This window comes from Cicer arietinum, chromosome 6 (genome assembly GCF_000331145.2).
Source record: "Cicer arietinum cultivar CDC Frontier isolate Library 1 chromosome 6, Cicar.CDCFrontier_v2.0, whole genome shotgun sequence".
In the NCBI taxonomy this organism is placed as follows: Eukaryota; Viridiplantae; Streptophyta; class Magnoliopsida; order Fabales; family Fabaceae; genus Cicer; species Cicer arietinum.
In genome coordinates this window covers 21,395,831-21,415,365 of record NC_021165.2, presented here as the reverse complement: position 1 = coordinate 21,415,365, position 19,535 = coordinate 21,395,831, and the positions used below count along the sequence as shown (strand labels likewise).

The following is a 19,535-nucleotide window of genomic DNA, read 5'->3' as shown; positions in this document are numbered from 1 at the left end:
TCAACGAGGGGTTTTCATTAGGATGTCAATAGTAAGGAGTAAAATAATTGATTACAAAATCAGAATATGGTTCTTTCGGACAAAAAGAAATGGGAAAAAAATGCTCAAAAAGGATCACAAACAGAAGAAAAGAGAAGACGATTCTTAAAGTTAACCTGATACCATATTCAACTAAGAATCACACAAATACAAGATTGGATATTTCTCATCTATTGATTGATCAAAAATTAATAATGTTCTCTTATTTTAAAGGAGACAAACCTCTTAAATATAGAAAATATATCAAGTTAATAACAACTAACAAATTTTATAATAATAGAAAAAATCTAACTAGTCTATATTAATTTTAACTAACTAGTTGGATTCCAAGAAAATCCGCCAATGTCACTTTTAAAAATGTCATAAACATTGGTGAAGTTTCTTTCCACAATTTTCCAAAGATCTTTTATCTACACCTTGTCAATTTTTTTTCCAAACGATGTATTGAGTTCAATTGTAATATTTTCATATGATGTTGTAGTGAAGGCACCGATTTCGTTACCTTTTTCATATTCATACACGTATGCATCAATAAGAACATTGCCCATGAATCTAGTTCATATGAAAATCTCAAAAATTCATTTATTTGTAATTGCTTTCTAAATACCATAAACTATAAAAATAATCGATTATAAGACAACACAGTAAACTCAATAGTAGAACTCACATAATTTTGATCAATAAAAAAAAATTGAAAAATAAACGTTAAAAAGAGTTAAAGAATATGTCACTAACATTATTCTATTATCATTTGCAACAACAATCCAACTAAAAAAAAATAGCTACATTATTTTGTTAAAAAAAAAAACCCCAAAGCTCCTTAGTCAGCACTACTTCTTGGTTTGACCCACTTACTACAATTTTTAGAGAGAGAGAGAGAGTAGCACTTGGATTTCGTTCCCAACTTCCGCACTTTTTTTCCCTCTCTCTCTCTCTACATTCTCATTTACATTGCGTGTGTTGTGTTGTGCGTCCCTTCCTTTCCATTTCCAAATTTCTCTATTTTTTTTCTTCTTTCTGTTGAATCTGCTCTGAGGGTTTTGCTCTTTGATTCTTCTCTTTTTCTTTTCATTTTCAAAGTCAATCTCCCCTCTCAATTCATCTTGGTAGGGATCACACTGTCTTTGTTCCTTCCAAGATGGATTTCGTCGGAAAAATCGTTAAGAAAGAGTTGAAAGGTGTTGGGATTGTCTCCGGAACTGTGAAATCTCACGACTCTTCGTCGGGTTTTCTCGAGATCGTTTACGAAAACGGTGATTGCGAGGAGTTGGAAGTCTCTGAAGTTGCTTCGCTCTTGGAAATTCAACTGGAGGTTCCTAAGGTCAAGGCTCGTGCTGGTCGGAAACCCAAAAAAAGACGCCGTGTTCAGACGAAGTGCGAAACGACCGCGTTTTCAGGTAATGTCAGTGATAATTTTGTGGCGGGTAGTGAATTTAGCGGGACTTTGAATGGTGATGATTCTAGTGGCGGGAATGAAGGGAATCTTGTAGGAAATGGGAATGGTAGTGGGAGTGTTGAACAACTAGGAAATGAAATTGGTTTTGGTTTTAATGAGAATTTGAATTTGAATGGTGTTCCTGATAATAGTATTAATAATAATAATATTATTAATATTAATAATAATGATGGAAATTGTGTTAAAGATGGTATTGATTTGAATGCCGGGCTTGATTTGAATGAGGATATTGATGTGAATGGTGTTTGTGATTCGGCTTTTAATGATGAGGGTAGTTTGAAGAGAAGAGACTGCATTGATTTGAATTTGGATGTGAATGATGAGGTTGATGTGAATTTTGATGTGAATTTGGGAGGGGAAACTTTGAGGCAGGAATGTGTATTTGATTTGAATGTGGGTGTGTGTGAAGAAGTTAAGGAAGCTCAGGGTTGTGCTGACGGAAATGGGTATTCTGAGGTAGATGGTGTGACGAGGCAGCTGCTAGAAGAAGAGTCGGATGTTAAGCACAGGTCTACGGGAGGTGATGGTGTTCTAGGTAATTTGAATTGTGCCTCTGATGCTATCAAACTGGAGGAGTTTCATGTTTCGGTTGGGCATATAGCTGAAGATGCTTCTTTGTGTTTGATCGAGGAAAAGGAAGGTCATGATGGCAAAGAAAATGTGGCGGCTGTTGACCCTCTTCGGGTTTCGGATGATATTTCTGTTAGGGATTTTGATTATGTTTCCTTTGAAGCCGGTGCTGCCGTAGTTAATGAATACCAAAATGATCCGGGAAGTCTATGCAAACAAGGAAGTAATCAGAGGAAGAGAAGAAAAGTATCAGACAATCTAAAAGCCACTCCGGACACGGCTTTGAGGAGGAGTTCTCGCCGGGCATCAGCTAGAAAACGAGTTTCAAGTGCAGTATCAGTGGAGATGATCGATGATCCTTTGTCGTCCCTGGAAACCAGTGTAACAGAAGAAAAACTTTTGATGCTGGGAAATGAGAAACATGAACAGTGCAATGTTCCTATTCCGAAGCTGCAATTGCCCCCTTCTTCTCAAAATTTGAATTTAGATGATTTTGGTTTTAATGAGAATTTGAATTTGAATGGTGTTCCTGATAATAGTATTAATAATAATAATATTATTAATATTAATAATAATGATGGAAATTGTGTTAAAGATGGTATTGATTTGAATGCCGGGCTTGATTTGAATGAGGATATTGATGTGAATGGTGTTTGTGATTCGGCTTTTAATGATGAGGGTAGTTTGAAGAGAAGAGACTGCATTGATTTGAATTTGGATGTGAATGATGAGGTTGATGTGAATTTTGATGTGAATTTGGGAGGGGAAACTTTGAGGCAGGAATGTGTATTTGATTTGAATGTGGGTGTGTGTGAAGAAGTTAAGGAAGCTCAGGGTTGTGCTGACGGAAATGGGTATTCTGAGGTAGATGGTGTGACGAGGCAGCTGCTAGAAGAAGAGTCGGATGTTAAGCACAGGTCTACGGGAGGTGATGGTGTTCTAGGTAATTTGAATTGTGCCTCTGATGCTATCAAACTGGAGGAGTTTCATGTTTCGGTTGGGCATATAGCTGAAGATGCTTCTTTGTGTTTGATCGAGGAAAAGGAAGGTCATGATGGCAAAGAAAATGTGGCGGCTGTTGACCCTCTTCGGGTTTCGGATGATATTTCTGTTAGGGATTTTGATTATGTTTCCTTTGAAGCCGGTGCTGCCGTAGTTAATGAATACCAAAATGATCCGGGAAGTCTATGCAAACAAGGAAGTAATCAGAGGAAGAGAAGAAAAGTATCAGACAATCTAAAAGCCACTCCGGACACGGCTTTGAGGAGGAGTTCTCGCCGGGCATCAGCTAGAAAACGAGTTTCAAGTGCAGTATCAGTGGAGATGATCGATGATCCTTTGTCGTCCCTGGAAACCAGTGTAACAGAAGAAAAACTTTTGATGCTGGGAAATGAGAAACATGAACAGTGCAATGTTCCTATTCCGAAGCTGCAATTGCCCCCTTCTTCTCAAAATTTGAATTTAGATGACATTCCTGTTCTTGAATTTTTTTCTGTATATTCTTGTTTAAGATCGTTCAGTACCTTGTTATTTTTGAGTCCATTTGAGTTGGAAGATCTTGTAGCTGCACTAAAATCTGAAACCCCCAATGCATTATTTGACAGCATTCATGTTTCTATTTTGCAAACTCTGAGAAAGCATTTGGATTTTCTTTCCAATGAGGGTTGCCAATCTGCATCCATTTGCCTGAGGTATATTTTATTTTAAATTTTCGTTGACCATGCCTGTAATCTGTTTTCGATTTTTATACTTTTCCTTCTATGCAGGAATCTTAACTGGGATTTCTTGGACTTGATCACATGGCCCATTTTCATGGCCGAGTACCTTCTGATTCATAGTTCACAATTTAAAACTAGTTTTGATGCTAACCTCTCAATGTTCAGAACTGACTACTACAAACAACCTGTAATTTTGAAGCTTGAGATTCTTCAGTACCTGTGTGATGATATGATTGAAGCAGACACCATAAGGTCAGAGCTTAACAGAAGATCTTTGGTAACAGAGACCGGTATGGGTTTTGATCAGAATATTTATTTTGACAAGAAAAAGAGAGCTGTAATGGATGTTTCTGGTGGCTCTTGCTTGACTGAGGAGATTGTGGACAGCACAAATGACTTGAACAGTGATGAATGTTGCCTTTGCAAGATGGATGGTAATTTAATATGTTGTGATGGTTGCCCCTCTGCATTCCACTCAAGGTGTGTCGGGCTTGCAAGTGACAATCTGCCTGAAGGTGACTGGTATTGCCCCGAGTGTGCTATTGGCACGCACCGGGATTGGATGAAATCGCGAAGGTCACTTCGAGGAGCAGACTTGTTGGGAATTGATCCTCATGGCTGTCTTTATTTTGGTAGCTGCGGTTACCTGTTAGTGTAAGTTTATTATTTCTTTTTTCTGAATAAACTTGCATTATAGTTTGTTCATCTCTTGGCTTGTGAAATGTAAATTTATAAGTCACAAAAAGTTATGGGAAGCGGCCTATGACTTTCAGTTGGAACGTTGGACTGCTCTGCCGCTTGTTCCACAATTATTTCCAATGTACCCAACAAGAATTATGCAGGGAATCTAGAATGTGACACGTTGATTTCCTTCATTTTTTGTAGTGCACGTCTTTTTGGTCATTCTTTTCCATCACAAACCAACTCTTCCCTAAATTTAGTTTTGTACAGTAAGTGTGAACTTTGAAAATTGTGTTCTTGTCAATGTGAAAAATGTAAAGCAGGTCACATGTTGAAGCGCCACCAAACCTGTTCTCTGCTTTGTCTAACATATTTATATGCATTAATTTTATTTCTTGCTGAAACCTTTGCAGTTCAAACTCATTAGACGCAGGGTCCTTGTTCAAATACTACCATAGAAAGGATATACACGGTGTAATTGAAGTTCTAAAGACTATGGATACTTTTAATCGAGACTTATTAATGGCTATCTACAAGCATTGGGATATTCCGGCTAACTTAAATGCAGGGGCTAGTAACTCCACAGTCTTTAATCAAATTTCCTGCAAGAACATGCAAATGACGGCTGAATATTATGCTAAGCCTACATCTTCAGCACCTCTTACTTCTTCAGAAACTTGTATGGACAAGAATCCGGTTGACAATCAGAAAAAGTTGGAGAAAAATTCAACTATTGACTGTTGTACTCACGATGGCCAAGACTTCCGAAAAGTTGGGAACCAATTAGACTCTGTAACAACAATCGAGAGTCCTTGTATTGCCTCAGAAGGATCAGCTGATACCGCACATATGAGATCAGGCATTGAGAGTGTTCAGATGCACAGGATATATGATTCCATAGGTGTTAGCAGTACCCCTTATACTAACAATAAGGATACATCACAAGCACCTAGTGGGACTGACTACATAAACTATTACAGCTTTGCGAGGGTGGCCTCATTAGTTGCGCAGGAGTTGATGTGTAAGTTACCTGAAAAGAACAATAAGAATATTATAATGACTGAAGAAGAAATAATTTCTGACCAAGCAAAGGCAATCATGAAGATGTCCACCAACTTTTGTTGGCCAAGTATTCAAAACTTGAACTCAGCTGCTCAAAATGAAAAATGCGGGTGGTGCTTTTCTTGCAAGGTTGCAAATGATGACAGAGATTGCTTGTACGTTTCTGTGGTGAAACCTCTTTCTGAAGTGTCTAAAAGTACTTCAGTCGGGCTTCAACCCGGGAAAATCCAGAGTGGACATCTTAGAGAGATAATATGCCATATTTTCTCTCTCGAGGTTCGATTACGGGGTCTTTTATCGGGTCCTTGGTTGAATCTGCATCAAACGAATCTTTGGCATAAGGATCTTTTGAAGACGTCTGATTTTCTTCCTGTTAAACGATTATTGCTTCTTGTAAGAATATATTCTCCCTCTCTCTGTCAATCATTTTTTCAGATATCAATAGTATGACTATCTCATGCCTACTACAAGTTATGAAAACTCATTTGACATCATTGGTCGGCTCATTTCTAAGTTCTTTTTGCCATTCAGAGTTAATGGAAATCAAGTAAAAAGGGGAAAACACCTTTTTAAAAAAAAAAATTAAATGTAGTTTTGAAATTAAAATGGTTGAGATTTTATCTTGGATTGTGCCGAAGTTTGATCCGCTTTCTATTTCTTGTACTTTTTGTTAATTGAAAGGTTGTTTTTTTTTTCTCCCAAATTACTTTTTTAATAATTGAGTATATAAGTGCAAAAGATATTAAGTACCCATGGAGAAGAAGGATCAGAAATCCTCCTACAAAGAAGAAAGCGGTAAAAAAAGAGTCAAATTGGCTCAATGATGCAATGAGTTGTCCATATCCTTGCATACCAGCAATAATATTTCCCTCTAAACAATCATGAGCAAAGTACCATAGAGAAGACATAAGATCAATCTGTCTGAAAAATTCAAGGGCAAAGAGATTGAAGAGACACTTGGAAAAAACGCCATTCATCAAACTTAATATACCTGAAAACTACCTAAACTGCACGCTTACACCAAATCCTTGTCTCCTTTATCCTTCAAAATAATTGAAACTTATCATTGGAAATCGTTTCAAAGTTTAAGGTACACTCATAAGATAGGATCGAAGTTTATGTCTATATCATAACCCACTCTCATCCAACCCTCTTATCACATCCATCATTATCTATTATGTCAATCAAACAGGCCCTATTCTTATTTGAATGTCTGACATTCTAATTTTGAATTATGCAGTTGGAATCCAATTTGAGACATCGTGCACTTTCAGCTGATTGGTTGAAGCATGTGGATTCTGTGGCCACTATGGGATCTGCCACTCATATTGTGGTTGGTTCAGCGCGCACATCCTCAAGGCATGGTGTTGGAAGGAAAAGATCCAGGCATTCAAATATTGAATCCAGTTCAGCTTCAAACACTACTGGTGGTTTGGGAATGTATTGGTGGAGAGGTGGTAGGGTTTCCCGAAAGTTGTTTAATTGGAAGGTTTTGCCTCGGTCCTTTATTACCAAAGCCGCTAGACAAGGTTTGATAATTGTTTTCTGTAGTATATCATTGGTGGTGGTTGTGTTAGGAGCCTATTCATCTTAATGATTATTTTGAATTTATTTGGAAATTTGAAATTCTGCAGCTGGGCGTACAAAGATACCAGGTATTTTATATCCTGAGAATTCAGATTTTGCAAAGAGAAGCCGGTATGTTGCCTGGCGGGCTTCTGTTGAGATTTCAACAAGTGTTGAGCAGCTTGCTTTACAGGTATGATTATATTACTTGGTGACTGCTTTTGCCATCTGACTTTACCGGTGCTTGTGGTTTATCGATGCCCTCTCATATGCAATCTTTTGACGGTGTAGTTAATTATTGGAGACACTTTGCATGTTTTTGTACTTTAAACATGAAAAGTTCAAAACTTTTCAATTTTTCTTTGAAGTTCAAAACTTTTCTATTATAATTGCTTGTGTTAAAATCTGGAGTTTTTATGCCAATTACAATGACAGATATTAATTATTTTTTGGGAGAAATAAGATCATTCATTTCAATTTTGCATTACCTATTATGGCGATTGTTTCTTATTGTTTTTGGGAAGTTGCTGAAGCGCGACTCCACCCAAGATGGAATGCTGGCCCAAGTGTTGGACAATAAGTTGTCATATATAATAGTGGAAATGAAATGTACCAGATTGCTCTGTATACCAAGTTCAGTTGTTTAGGATTGATGACTTGCTTGCATTACACAATGAAATTGTACATATTTTTATACAACAGATAATCTCTAAAAATAAGGAAAAATAGGAAACTAAAAACTACATCAACTGTAACAAATAGAGAGAATAATCGTAATTATGGTTATAATCAACAATCACAATCCTTATTTCTGAGGATTGCTAGTGGAATAGAGATGCTGCTAAAATGCAAAGGATTCTGCTCGACCATATGCATGAGAGAGTTGCAGAAACTGCAAATTTTAACAAAAAAATTAGCCTTCTTGTTTTTGCTGATATCTTTCAAAAAGGCGAAATAAAACTGTGGCAAAATGAATAGGCAAGCCCAATATTCATCCTGCTCATCAAACAATTTATTCTAATGTTAATATATTGGAATGATGAAAGCATATGCGCATGTTAATAGCTTTCGGTTCGATGTTATTCTCAGGTCTTTTATAATTGGTTTGTGCTGATGAACTTAATGTCTTATTCTCATTTAGTGAAATATCTACCTCTTGTAATCCAAGACAAACTATGTCACATTTTCAGGTTAGAGAACTATATTCAAACATAAGGTGGCATGATATTGAGAATAACCATCCTCTATATGTGTTGGACAAGGAATCTAGAAAATCTGTCAGGCTATTCAAAAAGGCAATTGTACGCAGAAAGTGCACAGATGGACAATCAGTGAAATACCTTCTTGATTTTGGGAAGAGAAGGGCTATTCCAGATGTTGTTATTAAACATGGCTCTTTGTTGGAACAACCCTCGAGTGAGAAGAAAAAGTATTGGCTGAACGAGTCTTATGTTCCTTTACATCTTGTAAAAAATTTTGAGGAAAGAAGAATTGTCCGCAAGTCCAATGATAAGACGCTCGGAAAATTTCTTGAGATTGGTAGAGTAAAGAGGGTTCCTGAACAAAGGGGTTTTTCATATTTGTTTTCTAGAATGGAAAAATCTAATTTTCATCAGTGTGGGCATTGCAAAAAAGATGTTCCAATCAGGTATTTGCATTATTCACTCATCTGGATAAATGTTGTTGAGGACCATAATATCAATCTGGTTTTTCATATTTGTTTTCTAGAATGGACAAATCTGATTTTCTTAGTTACTGACTGTATTCCTTTCTCTTGTAACCGAATATTCTTTTCCCAAATATCAATCCATATCTGATATGAGAACCATAATTCAATCTTGGATATTTGTGGTCTGTAAGAAATATATACTTGAGTAAACTTCCAAGGATTATTATTATAACTCATTAAATGATTAGTCTAATATTTTCATTTTAGCAAGTATTACTATTATTATACGTGGTTATGTATGAGGATGATTCTATATTCTTGTATCACTAATTAATGTTATGCGCATAAGCCAGTATGCTGTAGGACTGCGTAAGGTTATGATTCATAGGTTAACAGTAGCGTTTTCTTGGATTCTCCGAAGGTTGATACTTACAAACTGACTTTTCAAATTTTGCCTACATGAGAAAACCCAGCAAGCATTTTAAAGTAGATATGTAGTGTATAATGGGTCCGTTTGTTATAGATGTAAAAAAAATTATTTTGGTATTTCATAATTTAGAGATTTTTAAGAAAATAAGAAGTTGTTTTGTGTCTGTCTGTCATAGTTAAAATAAATTTTAAAAAAAAAGTTAAAAAAATGATTTTTTTTTGTAAAGCTACTAAAAACAACTTAACATTGTAAGCAGTTTCTATATTATTTTCAGATTTGCATTTTTTTAAAAAGCTGTAACAAACAGATGAAAACTTTATAAAGTGGTTATTTTTTTTTTTATTTTAAAAAATGATTATTTTACTAAGAAACTGTGACAAATGCACCTAATATCTTAGCAGCAAAAGGGTTTTGTTTGTATAAGGGTTTAAGTGGCTACTCCTCATATCTTCATTGGTATTAATGATATCTGTTTGACTGTTTCTCCAGTGGACTGAATAATTTATGGGTGTGACCATGGTAATGTAATAAATTCAATTTTATTGGTGAATTGAGTGTCATCCTTTCTTGTACTTTTTTCTTCTTAAATCTTAATGAATTCTCATTTTGTCATTACGTATGTCTGGCTGTCTGTGTGGCTAAATACACCAGTGAGAGATTTGAATTCTTTTTTTTTTTTATATTTTTTATATATCTTTCTATCTTTTGTTTGTTAATCTTATCACAGATGACGGTTTAGTGCACTGAGATATTTCTTCCTTTTTTTTATAAGCATATCTCTGCCTTATTAATTACTTAATTTGTTACTTATGATTTTTTTTTTCTTCTTAAATTGGCAGTGAAGCTGTGAGTTGCCTTTATTGCAAAGGTGTGTTATTGTCTTATATCTGTGTTTTTCTTCTTCCTCGTCAATTTTGGCTTGCTGCTGGTGAATCGTTTTTATTGTCTCATAAATATTTGTTATTCTTCTTCTATTATTGCATTTTCTGCATATAACTTGTATCTCACAGATTTTGAAATTGTCAATTGAATATCTTACCATATGGATGCAACATCACTATATTTTCCATCTAACTTGTTGCTTATGAAGGCTTTTCAATGTTATTGTTTAATCGGTAGACAGCAGGGCTTAGTCACAATTTTCATTGTTATCACAATATACCCTTCTTGACAAGTTGATAGGGAATATCTTTTGTAATTGAAAATTCAATAGAAAGCTTCTCAAATCACCAGTCAACAATTGAACATTGTATTAAAAATTTAACTCATGGTTTATTTTCAACTAACAGCTTAAGCTTTTGGGGTAGTTAGTTTCATTACATGGTACCAAATCCTCGGACCAAGTGGTTTGGATTTCGGTCCTTGTTGCCCCCATCTTTCTTTGAGAGAAAGCTAAGTTTAAGGTCAGGATCGGGTGTGCCTAATCGGCCTATGCTTCAACTGGTACTGCATGAGGGATAGGAGAGAACAACGATAGGGGTAATAAGATTGGGATAAAGAAATGATTGATAGTTAACTCAGAAAGTGGCCTTTTGTAGGAACCCCATAAATTAAATACGTGAAAATTATAAGCTGAAGTATAATAGTCAATAATTTAAACCTTGATAAAATCCTAAAATTGTGTTCTTATGTTATGCCCTATAGATACTGTATTAATTATTTGGATTTCCATCATATATTGTTGAGTTTTTTGGAAGTCATAATTTTTGCATTAGATTTTTCTACTATGTTTCCTCATGCAAGAACCTTTTGAGCTTGAAGCATGGAAAATGCTCAAACCTACGCTATTGTACTACAAATTCAACGCAACTTCAAAATGGGGTGATGGGGATAGAGCTTTCAACCAATTGGTCCTTAGAAGTTTTTATGTCATGTGAAGAAACAACTCTCCGTAAAGCTTATGTTACATGAAGACCCAAAATGGGCTCTATAGTTTAACACAAATTTGAAAATAAATTATACAACATCTAAATTTTTTTCTCATTAGACGTGGTCTGCTGTATGGATTAAACCGTGTCATGTTGTCTTATCATAAATCATGTCTAAAGAAAAACCGCTTAAATCCAAATCCTTCTTAATTGTTAGTTTCCTTGGGCTTCTTTTATCTCTAGCTATTGCTCTATTCTGCATTTGATCTACCCACCTTGTTAATGCTTTTATGGGTTTCTTCCACACATTCCCGACTCATCTAAATTTAGATTTCTCCGTTCATTCACTATAGGTGTTATCCCAACTGTCTTTTTAATGCTTCAATTTCTAATTTTTTTTTTTTTTGTTGTGACCACTCATCCATCCAAATGATGTTTTTATATGTGCTAGATCACTGGTCTTTTTGGCATTTATTTTTAGTGAGTCACGGGATGCATGTACCATAGATCACTTGAGACATTGGCCATGCACGGTGTCTCTAGAATAAGATTATTTGTGCTTGCATAGCTTATTTTCGCAATTGGTGCATTCCTCCTTGTGCAATAGCCAAGTATTATATTTTACCTAATTTTATCGAGTAATCCAAAGAACCACTAAATGTGTCATGCGGCACAGTGCATGGTGCACTTTATGTTCTTGGGCTTAAATTAATGTGGAAAAGAGTGATTTAGATGATAGAAGTGCTAAATGGAGCATTTATTTAAGGAATTCAATTTACTTCAAAATGGATACATAGTTAATATAGAATTCAGTAACTATGTTTGGTAAAATTCAGATTTAGTGAATAGTGAGTATAATTGTCTTACCTTAGTATTTTCAAGATTAGTGATTAAATTCGTCGTATAATAATACAAAGCAAACACCTTTCTTGGTTAGATAATCTTAAAAACTAAAATAAAAATAAATTCCAATTTTCAAACTTTTTAAAGTTATATAAACTATTTTTTCTTTCAAATTTGTATGTTTTGTTCAACCTGAAGGGTCGAAAGTTAATCGAGATGAGTGATCGATCTAGGCTGGGGTCATGCTCTATTCAATATGGAATCAAGCTCATTTGTTGGCCTAAGTTTGGCTTATTCTTTTCAGTTCACAAGTAGCTTGAGCTCAATGAGCTATTATTGAACCTTGTATTATTTATCGAAAAATGTTTTGTTAAAAAAGTGATTTACTTATGTAATAAATAAAACCCTATCCGTATGTGTAATAAATTCGTTGTTGTTTTTGTTAATGTTATTATTAAGATGTCGTTGAGGTCCCACATCGACTAGTGATATGACCAAAGTTGTCCTTATAAGACTTGGACAATTCTCACCACTCGAGCTAGCTTTTATTGTTAAGTCTAGCCCAAATTCTTATATGGTATTTGAATTATATTGGGCTTCTTGCATTTGTTCATGATCTAGCTGCCCAATCTTGGGTGTGAGAGGTGTATTGAGATCTTTGTTATTGGGCCACTTGCGTTTTTCCACACTTCAGATGAACTATATAAATTCCATAACTATTGGATTTCAGGGTTGGTCTGTGTTGTTTAATCAATGTTGAATGACTTTAAGGTATATATTTTATAACATCATGTAGATTATGAAACTAAAACCTTTAGGATAAGTCAATTAGGGGGGAGGGGATAACCAGATCTAGATAGGTTAAGAAAGAATTAATTCATTTGAGATTTGTAAACAACAAGTTATATTCGTATTTATTGTATTTAATGTTCAGTTTTGATTGTATTCTTGAGATTCTCTGCACATTAGATGGAAATCCATGATTTTTTTTATTGTCTAGTAATGTGAATGTGTTGATAAGTTTTGATTAATTTGGTATTTGTTTTATGTCACTTCATTTCTGAAAGTTGGCTATCTTCATGAACAGTATTTTTACTTCGACATCTGACTATCATTTGACGTTTTGTAGGATTTTTCCACAAGAGGCATGCCAAGAAATCAGGTGGCACAAGAGCTACTGAATGCACATATTCATGTCGCAGATGCCAGGATGGGTTGCATGTAAAGACTAATACTAATAAAAGGAAAATTGGCTCAAAACTGCAAAAGATTCAATCACAGAATTGTAAGAGTGTCCCTTTGGTTTGTAAATCAGTGAAACTTAAAGGCAAGAAAAAGGCATCAAGTAAGGTGCAGCAGGTGATATCTCGAAACAGTAAGAACATCTCATCAATTGTACCTCTTCGTCGTTCTACTAGGAAGGCTAAATCATTGTATCTGCGCAATCAAATGATTGGAGGACGTAAAAATGGAATTCAAAGTAAAAGGAATGTAGGACGTAAAAAAGGAAAGCAAAGTAAATCCAAGAAAGTGACGTCTCAAAAGCCCAAGGAACCTACTGGACAGCATAAAAAATTTGCAGTCACTCGCGCATGTAAGAAAAGAACAGAACTCTGTAACAGTTACTGGCTTAATGGTCTTCGGTTTTCTAGAAAGCCAAATGATGAACGAGTAATGCTTTTTAAAGAGAAAAAGCATATTACCTCTGAAGATTTTTCTGGTTCCCGTGATTGTCCTAAATGCTGCCTTTGTTGTGGAGATGAAGCTACATCAAATTACATTGCTTGTGAAATTTGTGGAGGTAACCACCTTTCTTCCGTTCTGTTTGTGTTTCTTCCTTTGTGCTGGGGAATTGGTTGGAAAAGGAAAAGCTATTTTATGTTGCAACTTACAAGTAGCAAAATATTTTAAAAGTCGGTATACTACTCGAAATATGTTGTATAACTAAAGTATTAGATGCTATTATGCAGATTGGTTTCATGGGGATGCTTTTGGTCTCTCTGTAGAGAATGCCAGACAACTTATTGGATTTAGGTGCCATGTGTGTCGTGATAGGATTGCTCCGATCTGTCCCCACGTGAAGATTAATGCGTTGTCTCACACTGAACAGGATGCTACAATTGAGTGTCAAGAGGAATGATCTAACCGTGTTTCTCTCCAACCTCTGAGTGAGGTATGTTTGCCTTTTCTAGTTCTGAATTGTTGATTGACATGAAGAGTTACATATTTAAAGGTCAAATGAACAAATTATGCACTTTTATTTATTTATAATGAATGGCATTTTGTGTTGTATTTTATGCTGTAACCTGTACTGTACATAGGAAGCTTTCCTAACATTAAAAGAATATTTATTAGAAATTCAACCATATTTGTAAAACTTTTGGAGGTAATCGTTTGTGAGAGACTTTGAAGCCCAATATTTAATAGCTGTGAATTTAACCTAGATATCATGGAAATTGGTGGGAGTTGTTTCTTGTCTTGGTTTGGTATCAATCATACAGGAGAATAGTTGTTCTTTCTTGTTGTGAACGGGAAGTGGAAGTTGTATCTTGTGTTGGTTTGGCTTCAATCATACAGGACAATATTTGTTCCTAAATTTTCACACTGTCACTACTGAGGTCATGTAGTTATTAACATGGTCAAACCCACCAAATGCTGTATCGACACAGTAATAGATGGTAGTTCAAAATGTTAGTTTTATAGGCAAAGTGTTAGTTGTTATGTTAGTTTTCAGGTTTGGGGGTTATGATTCATTTGTTTTTTTTTTTGGAAAAGATGCTTATTGAGATGACTTTACTGATATCAGGTATTTTTCTTCTTTAATTCGAGAACCATATGGGTTAAGCTGAAAATGTTGAATACAGTCGTTTGTTAGGAGCCTACTAATGTACCATAGTATTGAATCAACAAGTTTGCTGGTATCTAAAATTAAGATTTTGTAACTTCGTCAATGTACATAACTCTGTTCATATTGGATGTTTAGAATTTTTTGTCTGTACTGTGTTATATAGATTGTCGACTCGCGAGTGTCCAATTTAATTCGTATACATATTGATTTATGTCATGTCAAAGTACTCCATCAAAATCGAACTAAGAAATAACTTTTGTGCAGAGTTTGTTTTGTTTGTTTAGCTTCATTTCAGGTCTAGTGATAACTTGAGTGCTCGATTATGATATTTGTTTATCTTCATTTCAGGTGTAATGGTTTGCTTTGAAAGGACGTGGCTGGACATCGGCTTGTAGGGTTATTTTTCTCCCTGCAAGGATATGGTGGCAAATATTTATTTTTGTTAAAAAAAAAAGATTTTTCTTTATAGCTGTAAAAGGAATGATTGCTTGACTGGCTTCTTCTCTGATGTGTGCCTTCTGTTTCAACCTTCTTGGAAAGAGAGAAGAACAAAGAAACTACAAGCTTGATAGTGCAGAAAGGCAGAAGATAGTTGCAATCAGGACACAGAATTCATACATCAATTGCATTCATGATTGTTATTCTAACCCATCAGCATTGATTGTTGTACTGTAGAATTTTTTTTTTAAAAAATTTAAGGATTGCCCCCCCTTGTCTGGTTCCTTCAAATCAAATTTTGTAGGAATCAGTACATAAATCGTTACTGATTTTAGTGAATCGAATATTGGTAATCATTATGAATTGTTGACAGACCATTGCTTTGTAAGGAGAGGTTTTTGCAACTTTGCCGTTTCCTATAGGAATCATTTTGGATGGCACTCAATTGGAAATTACTTGGGTCTTTTATATTCAAACCCTGCCTCCCTCAAACACACACACACACTTCCAATGTGTTATGTGTATTTTCTGTTTTCTTTTAGCCGTGATACGAATCAAAATGTTAAAAATTGGTCATCATGAGTCAAAAATTGATTTTGTTTCTATATTTCGATTTTATTAGAAGATCAAGATTGAAATCAAAATAATCAATTCTTCAAACCGGTGAACCAATTACTTTGATTCAAAATTGATTATGTGTTTTCTTTAGACACGATGATCAATTATTTCCTTGGGAGAATCAATTACTTGCTTAAACATATTAGCGTTTTCCATTTTAAATTATACTCTTTATTTAATATAAAAATTATACTTCAATTAGTACTCGATTACTTACGCTTCACAATCAATCTTTCAAATTTAAATACACTTTGTTAAGTTAAAAAAATTGTGCATGATTGAAACTTATGATTGAGCAAGGAGTGGGGGAGCACTCCCTGCTCTACCATGCCCCGTCGACAATCCAAGTAAACTCACAATGTCACTTAAAACACCAAAATATTAAAGCTAAAAAAATAGGTCTATTCATAAAAAAAAAATAAAAAAAAACTTAGGACTATTCGTAGATTACTCGCAAAGTAAGTAATACTCACATAACTAAATCTATATTGGCGATAATTTCTTTTAAACAAATTCAAGTATGTGATACTCACATACCTAGATCGATTCATTTGTGATTTTTTATTTATTTATAAAACTGGTAAAGTACCCATGCGTTGCATGAATTGGGCATTGGTTGAATATATTTATCTTAAAAATTTTAACAATATTTATAAAATATAATAAAATTATTATAATATATTAATTAAATAATAAAATATTATAATTTATAATGATATTGTCATAAACATAAATTTAAATGCGTTGCGTTTGTATATGTTAAGTGTATAAAATATCAATAACAATAACACTAAAAACGAATATAATATCTACGATATATTGTCACCATTGACAATCACAAAAATAATAGATTAGAAGTGCATAAACTAATACTATGTGTAGTAGTCTTAAATTACTTAAATAGGAACGAAGATAACAATTTTTTCAGTTCAATATCGTTTATTTCATATTGATCAACAAAAATAAAGTTTAAAATTGTTTGCAGGAAGAAAATTATTTTCATCACAAAATATTCTCCATGCAGTTCAAATTGTGAATCTCTTAGTGACGTCCTTTTGGAATATGGAGCACCTGAAGTGATATCCATGAAATTGATAAATAAAAAAAATGTATGACGAAGTAGCCAAAAATCAATGTGGAGATGCTGCAATAAATGAGGCAATTGAATTGTAACATGATCAAGTTGGTTCTATGATAGACTTAACATGCTACTAAATAAATTGTGACATTAATACACGAGCTTATTTAATAAATAATTAACATTCTGTTTAGACAAATTAATTACATTATTTAATTATATATATATATATATATATATATATATATATATATATATATATCCGATAACAAAATTTATAAACTTACATGTCACACATTTTGGAATATTTTTTTTATAGATGACATTGTTTATGTGGAGTAAATGTTGATTTTCCATATGGTGTATTAACATATTTCAACCTTGTTTGCTCTTTACTCTTGATATGGCTACGAAAAAATTGTCTGTGACTATAATAATACAGGTTTAGGCAAATATATGTTGGTTGGTACGACCTCGTAATAATCGGAATATATCAGAATGTATCGGTTCTTTAAGAAATTAAATCAATTTCATACACACAACGGAATTTATATTGTGGCATACAAGATTAGCAAGTTTTGTTAGATTGATATGAGATTAATCAAGATGCATACAAGTCAAATTATCAGATTAAACAATATTACTTATCACAGAATATGTTTAACATGCATCTAATATTAATCACATATACAGATATATCAAGATAGAAAATTAAAGGAGTTAAGGGTTAGAGAAGATTGCACCAAGAATTTATACTGGTTCAGTTGTCAACTTGACAACCTATATCCAGTCCTGACAATCCAAACGGATTTCAGATTTTCTTCTCCAATAGAAAGAATCAATTACAGATTGTCCAGTTTCCTCCCCGAAACCTATCTATCTTAATGATCTCTTTCCTATTGATCACCCTCTGATCCTTGTAGATACTCAGCAATCTAACACAGAATCAAAGTCCGACTCTTTCTTGTTGAGCACTCTCACCCAAGAAAGTAGCCACCAGTTTCTAGCTGGCTTTTCTCGCTTTCGTTTTTGTTTCAAAGAATTATTACAAACAAAATTAAGGAAGAACAAAAAGTAGTCTTCAATCTTGGTCAATATGGCTTCTCACAATTCTGGATATTCAAAGATTGTTCATGAGAACACTTGTCTTTCAAGATCACTTTTCCAGCTATCTCATTGATTGTTGATAATCTCTTTTTCTATGATCTGAAAAAGTAATCTCAGTGTATTAACCAAGTGTTATTGATAGTTCTTTTGTATATCAAGAATATTCAAAGTGTATTTCAGATTGTTATTGAAAGAATGATTGAAGACAGTTTATATAGTTTCTGAAAAACATATTAATCAATCGATTTACCAATCGATTTCGTAAAGTGATAAACCAGTCTAATCGATTTGCCAATCGATTATCGTGTGTCTTGTTTTTCTTGAATCTTGAAACTATATAAGCCAATCGATTTGCCAATCGATTCTTTAAACAACATTTTTCAGTGATTATGTTAAGACTGATATGAATCGATTTCGTAATCGATTGCAGATGTTATGTTCAAACTGAAACACATATCAATCGATTCCATAATCGATTTATCAAATCTTCATAATCGATTAACAAATACTTAAAATCGATTTGGTCATAAGCTCAGAGTTCACTGGGTTTTCAAAAGTTCTGTCAATTGATTTGCCAATCGATTGTGTTTAAGTCAGTGACTCAGCTATTTTGATGTTAATCGACGTACCAATCGATTTGTATGTATTTGTCTGTAAACGTTCTTACCTGGGATTTAGTTCAATCGATTTCCCAATCGATTGCAACCAAATTTTACTTGATTGAAATTTTACAACATAGATTGTCCAATCGATTTGTATGTCACAGGAAAAGTTATTTTGCAAGTGATATTTAAGCAATCGATTTGCCAATCGATTATCCTTAAAATTGGGGTATCACTGTGACTTGTCCAATCGATTTATTTCAATCAGGTTTACTTTGAGAAATGTATAATCGATTTGTCAATCGATTACCCTCAAAACTGGGGTGCTACTGACTTGTGCAATTTTCATTTCTAATTTAGTCAGTCGATTGCTCAATCGATTATACCAACACAAACAGTTGTGTTTCCTTACACCCTTGTTATGAAATCGATTTCCCAATCGATTGTCTTCAGTCAAAAATCAACTTTTGTTGATTTCTTGTGTTCCAAGCAACCTGTTCCAAGTGTGTAGGATTTGATTGTTGTTCCTGAAATCTTGCTCAATTCAAATATTAGATTTATCATATAGTGTATGAACATTGTTGATTTGTTAATTATGTCAAAATTAGGAATCAAAGGATTAAAATCCAACAATATATACTAACGTAGTCTAATGACTCACCTTGTGATTTGTTGATTGTGGTGCATAAGAGACAACAATATGAAATTGTCTTTGTATAAACTTGAAAGACCACAACAATTGAAATAAAGACATAAAGATTCGTGTGTGTGCGTGTGTGTAGACCAATTTTCCAACATTTTTTTCAGAAATAATTTTAAAATCAATGACATGATTTGTTAGTATCGTCACAATTAGTCTTTGTTTGGAATATAACCAATCAAACAGAAAAACATGATAGTGGAAAAATTGTAAATAATGAGAGAAATTAATAACATACGTGA

The 19,535-nt window shown here is 34.0% G+C and overlaps 1 protein-coding gene across 1 annotated transcript; it reads left to right on the top strand.

The window, feature by feature from the left end:
- The first annotated feature begins 893 nt into the window (after nucleotides 1-893).
- LOC101501088 (uncharacterized) lies at nucleotides 894-15,664 on the top strand. The gene is made up of 10 exons (XM_073369806.1): nucleotides 894-3,756; nucleotides 3,832-4,437; nucleotides 4,878-5,919; nucleotides 6,767-7,055; nucleotides 7,161-7,285; nucleotides 8,283-8,740; nucleotides 10,031-10,059; nucleotides 13,032-13,703; nucleotides 13,873-14,075; nucleotides 15,099-15,664. Exons 1-9 carry the CDS (start codon nucleotides 1,178-1,180, stop codon nucleotides 14,040-14,042), a joined length of 5,970 nt encoding a protein of 1,989 aa, XP_073225907.1. The 5' UTR covers nucleotides 894-1,177; the 3' UTR covers nucleotides 14,043-14,075; nucleotides 15,099-15,664.
- Nucleotides 15,665-19,535: the final 3,871 nt, after the last annotated feature.

Bases quoted from the DNA above. Each gene is read 5' to 3' on its own strand.
- LOC101501088 (XM_073369806.1), top strand. From the start codon at position 1,178: ATGGATTTCGTCGGAAAAATCGTTAAGAAAGAGTTGAAAGGTGTTGGG. The intron at 7,056-7,160 runs GTTTGATAATTG...GAAATTCTGCAG, and splicing joins TACCAAAGCCGCTAGACAAG to CTGGGCGTACAAAGATACCA. The intron at 8,741-10,030 runs GTATTTGCATTA...TTAAATTGGCAG, and splicing joins AAAAAAGATGTTCCAATCAG to TGAAGCTGTGAGTTGCCTTT.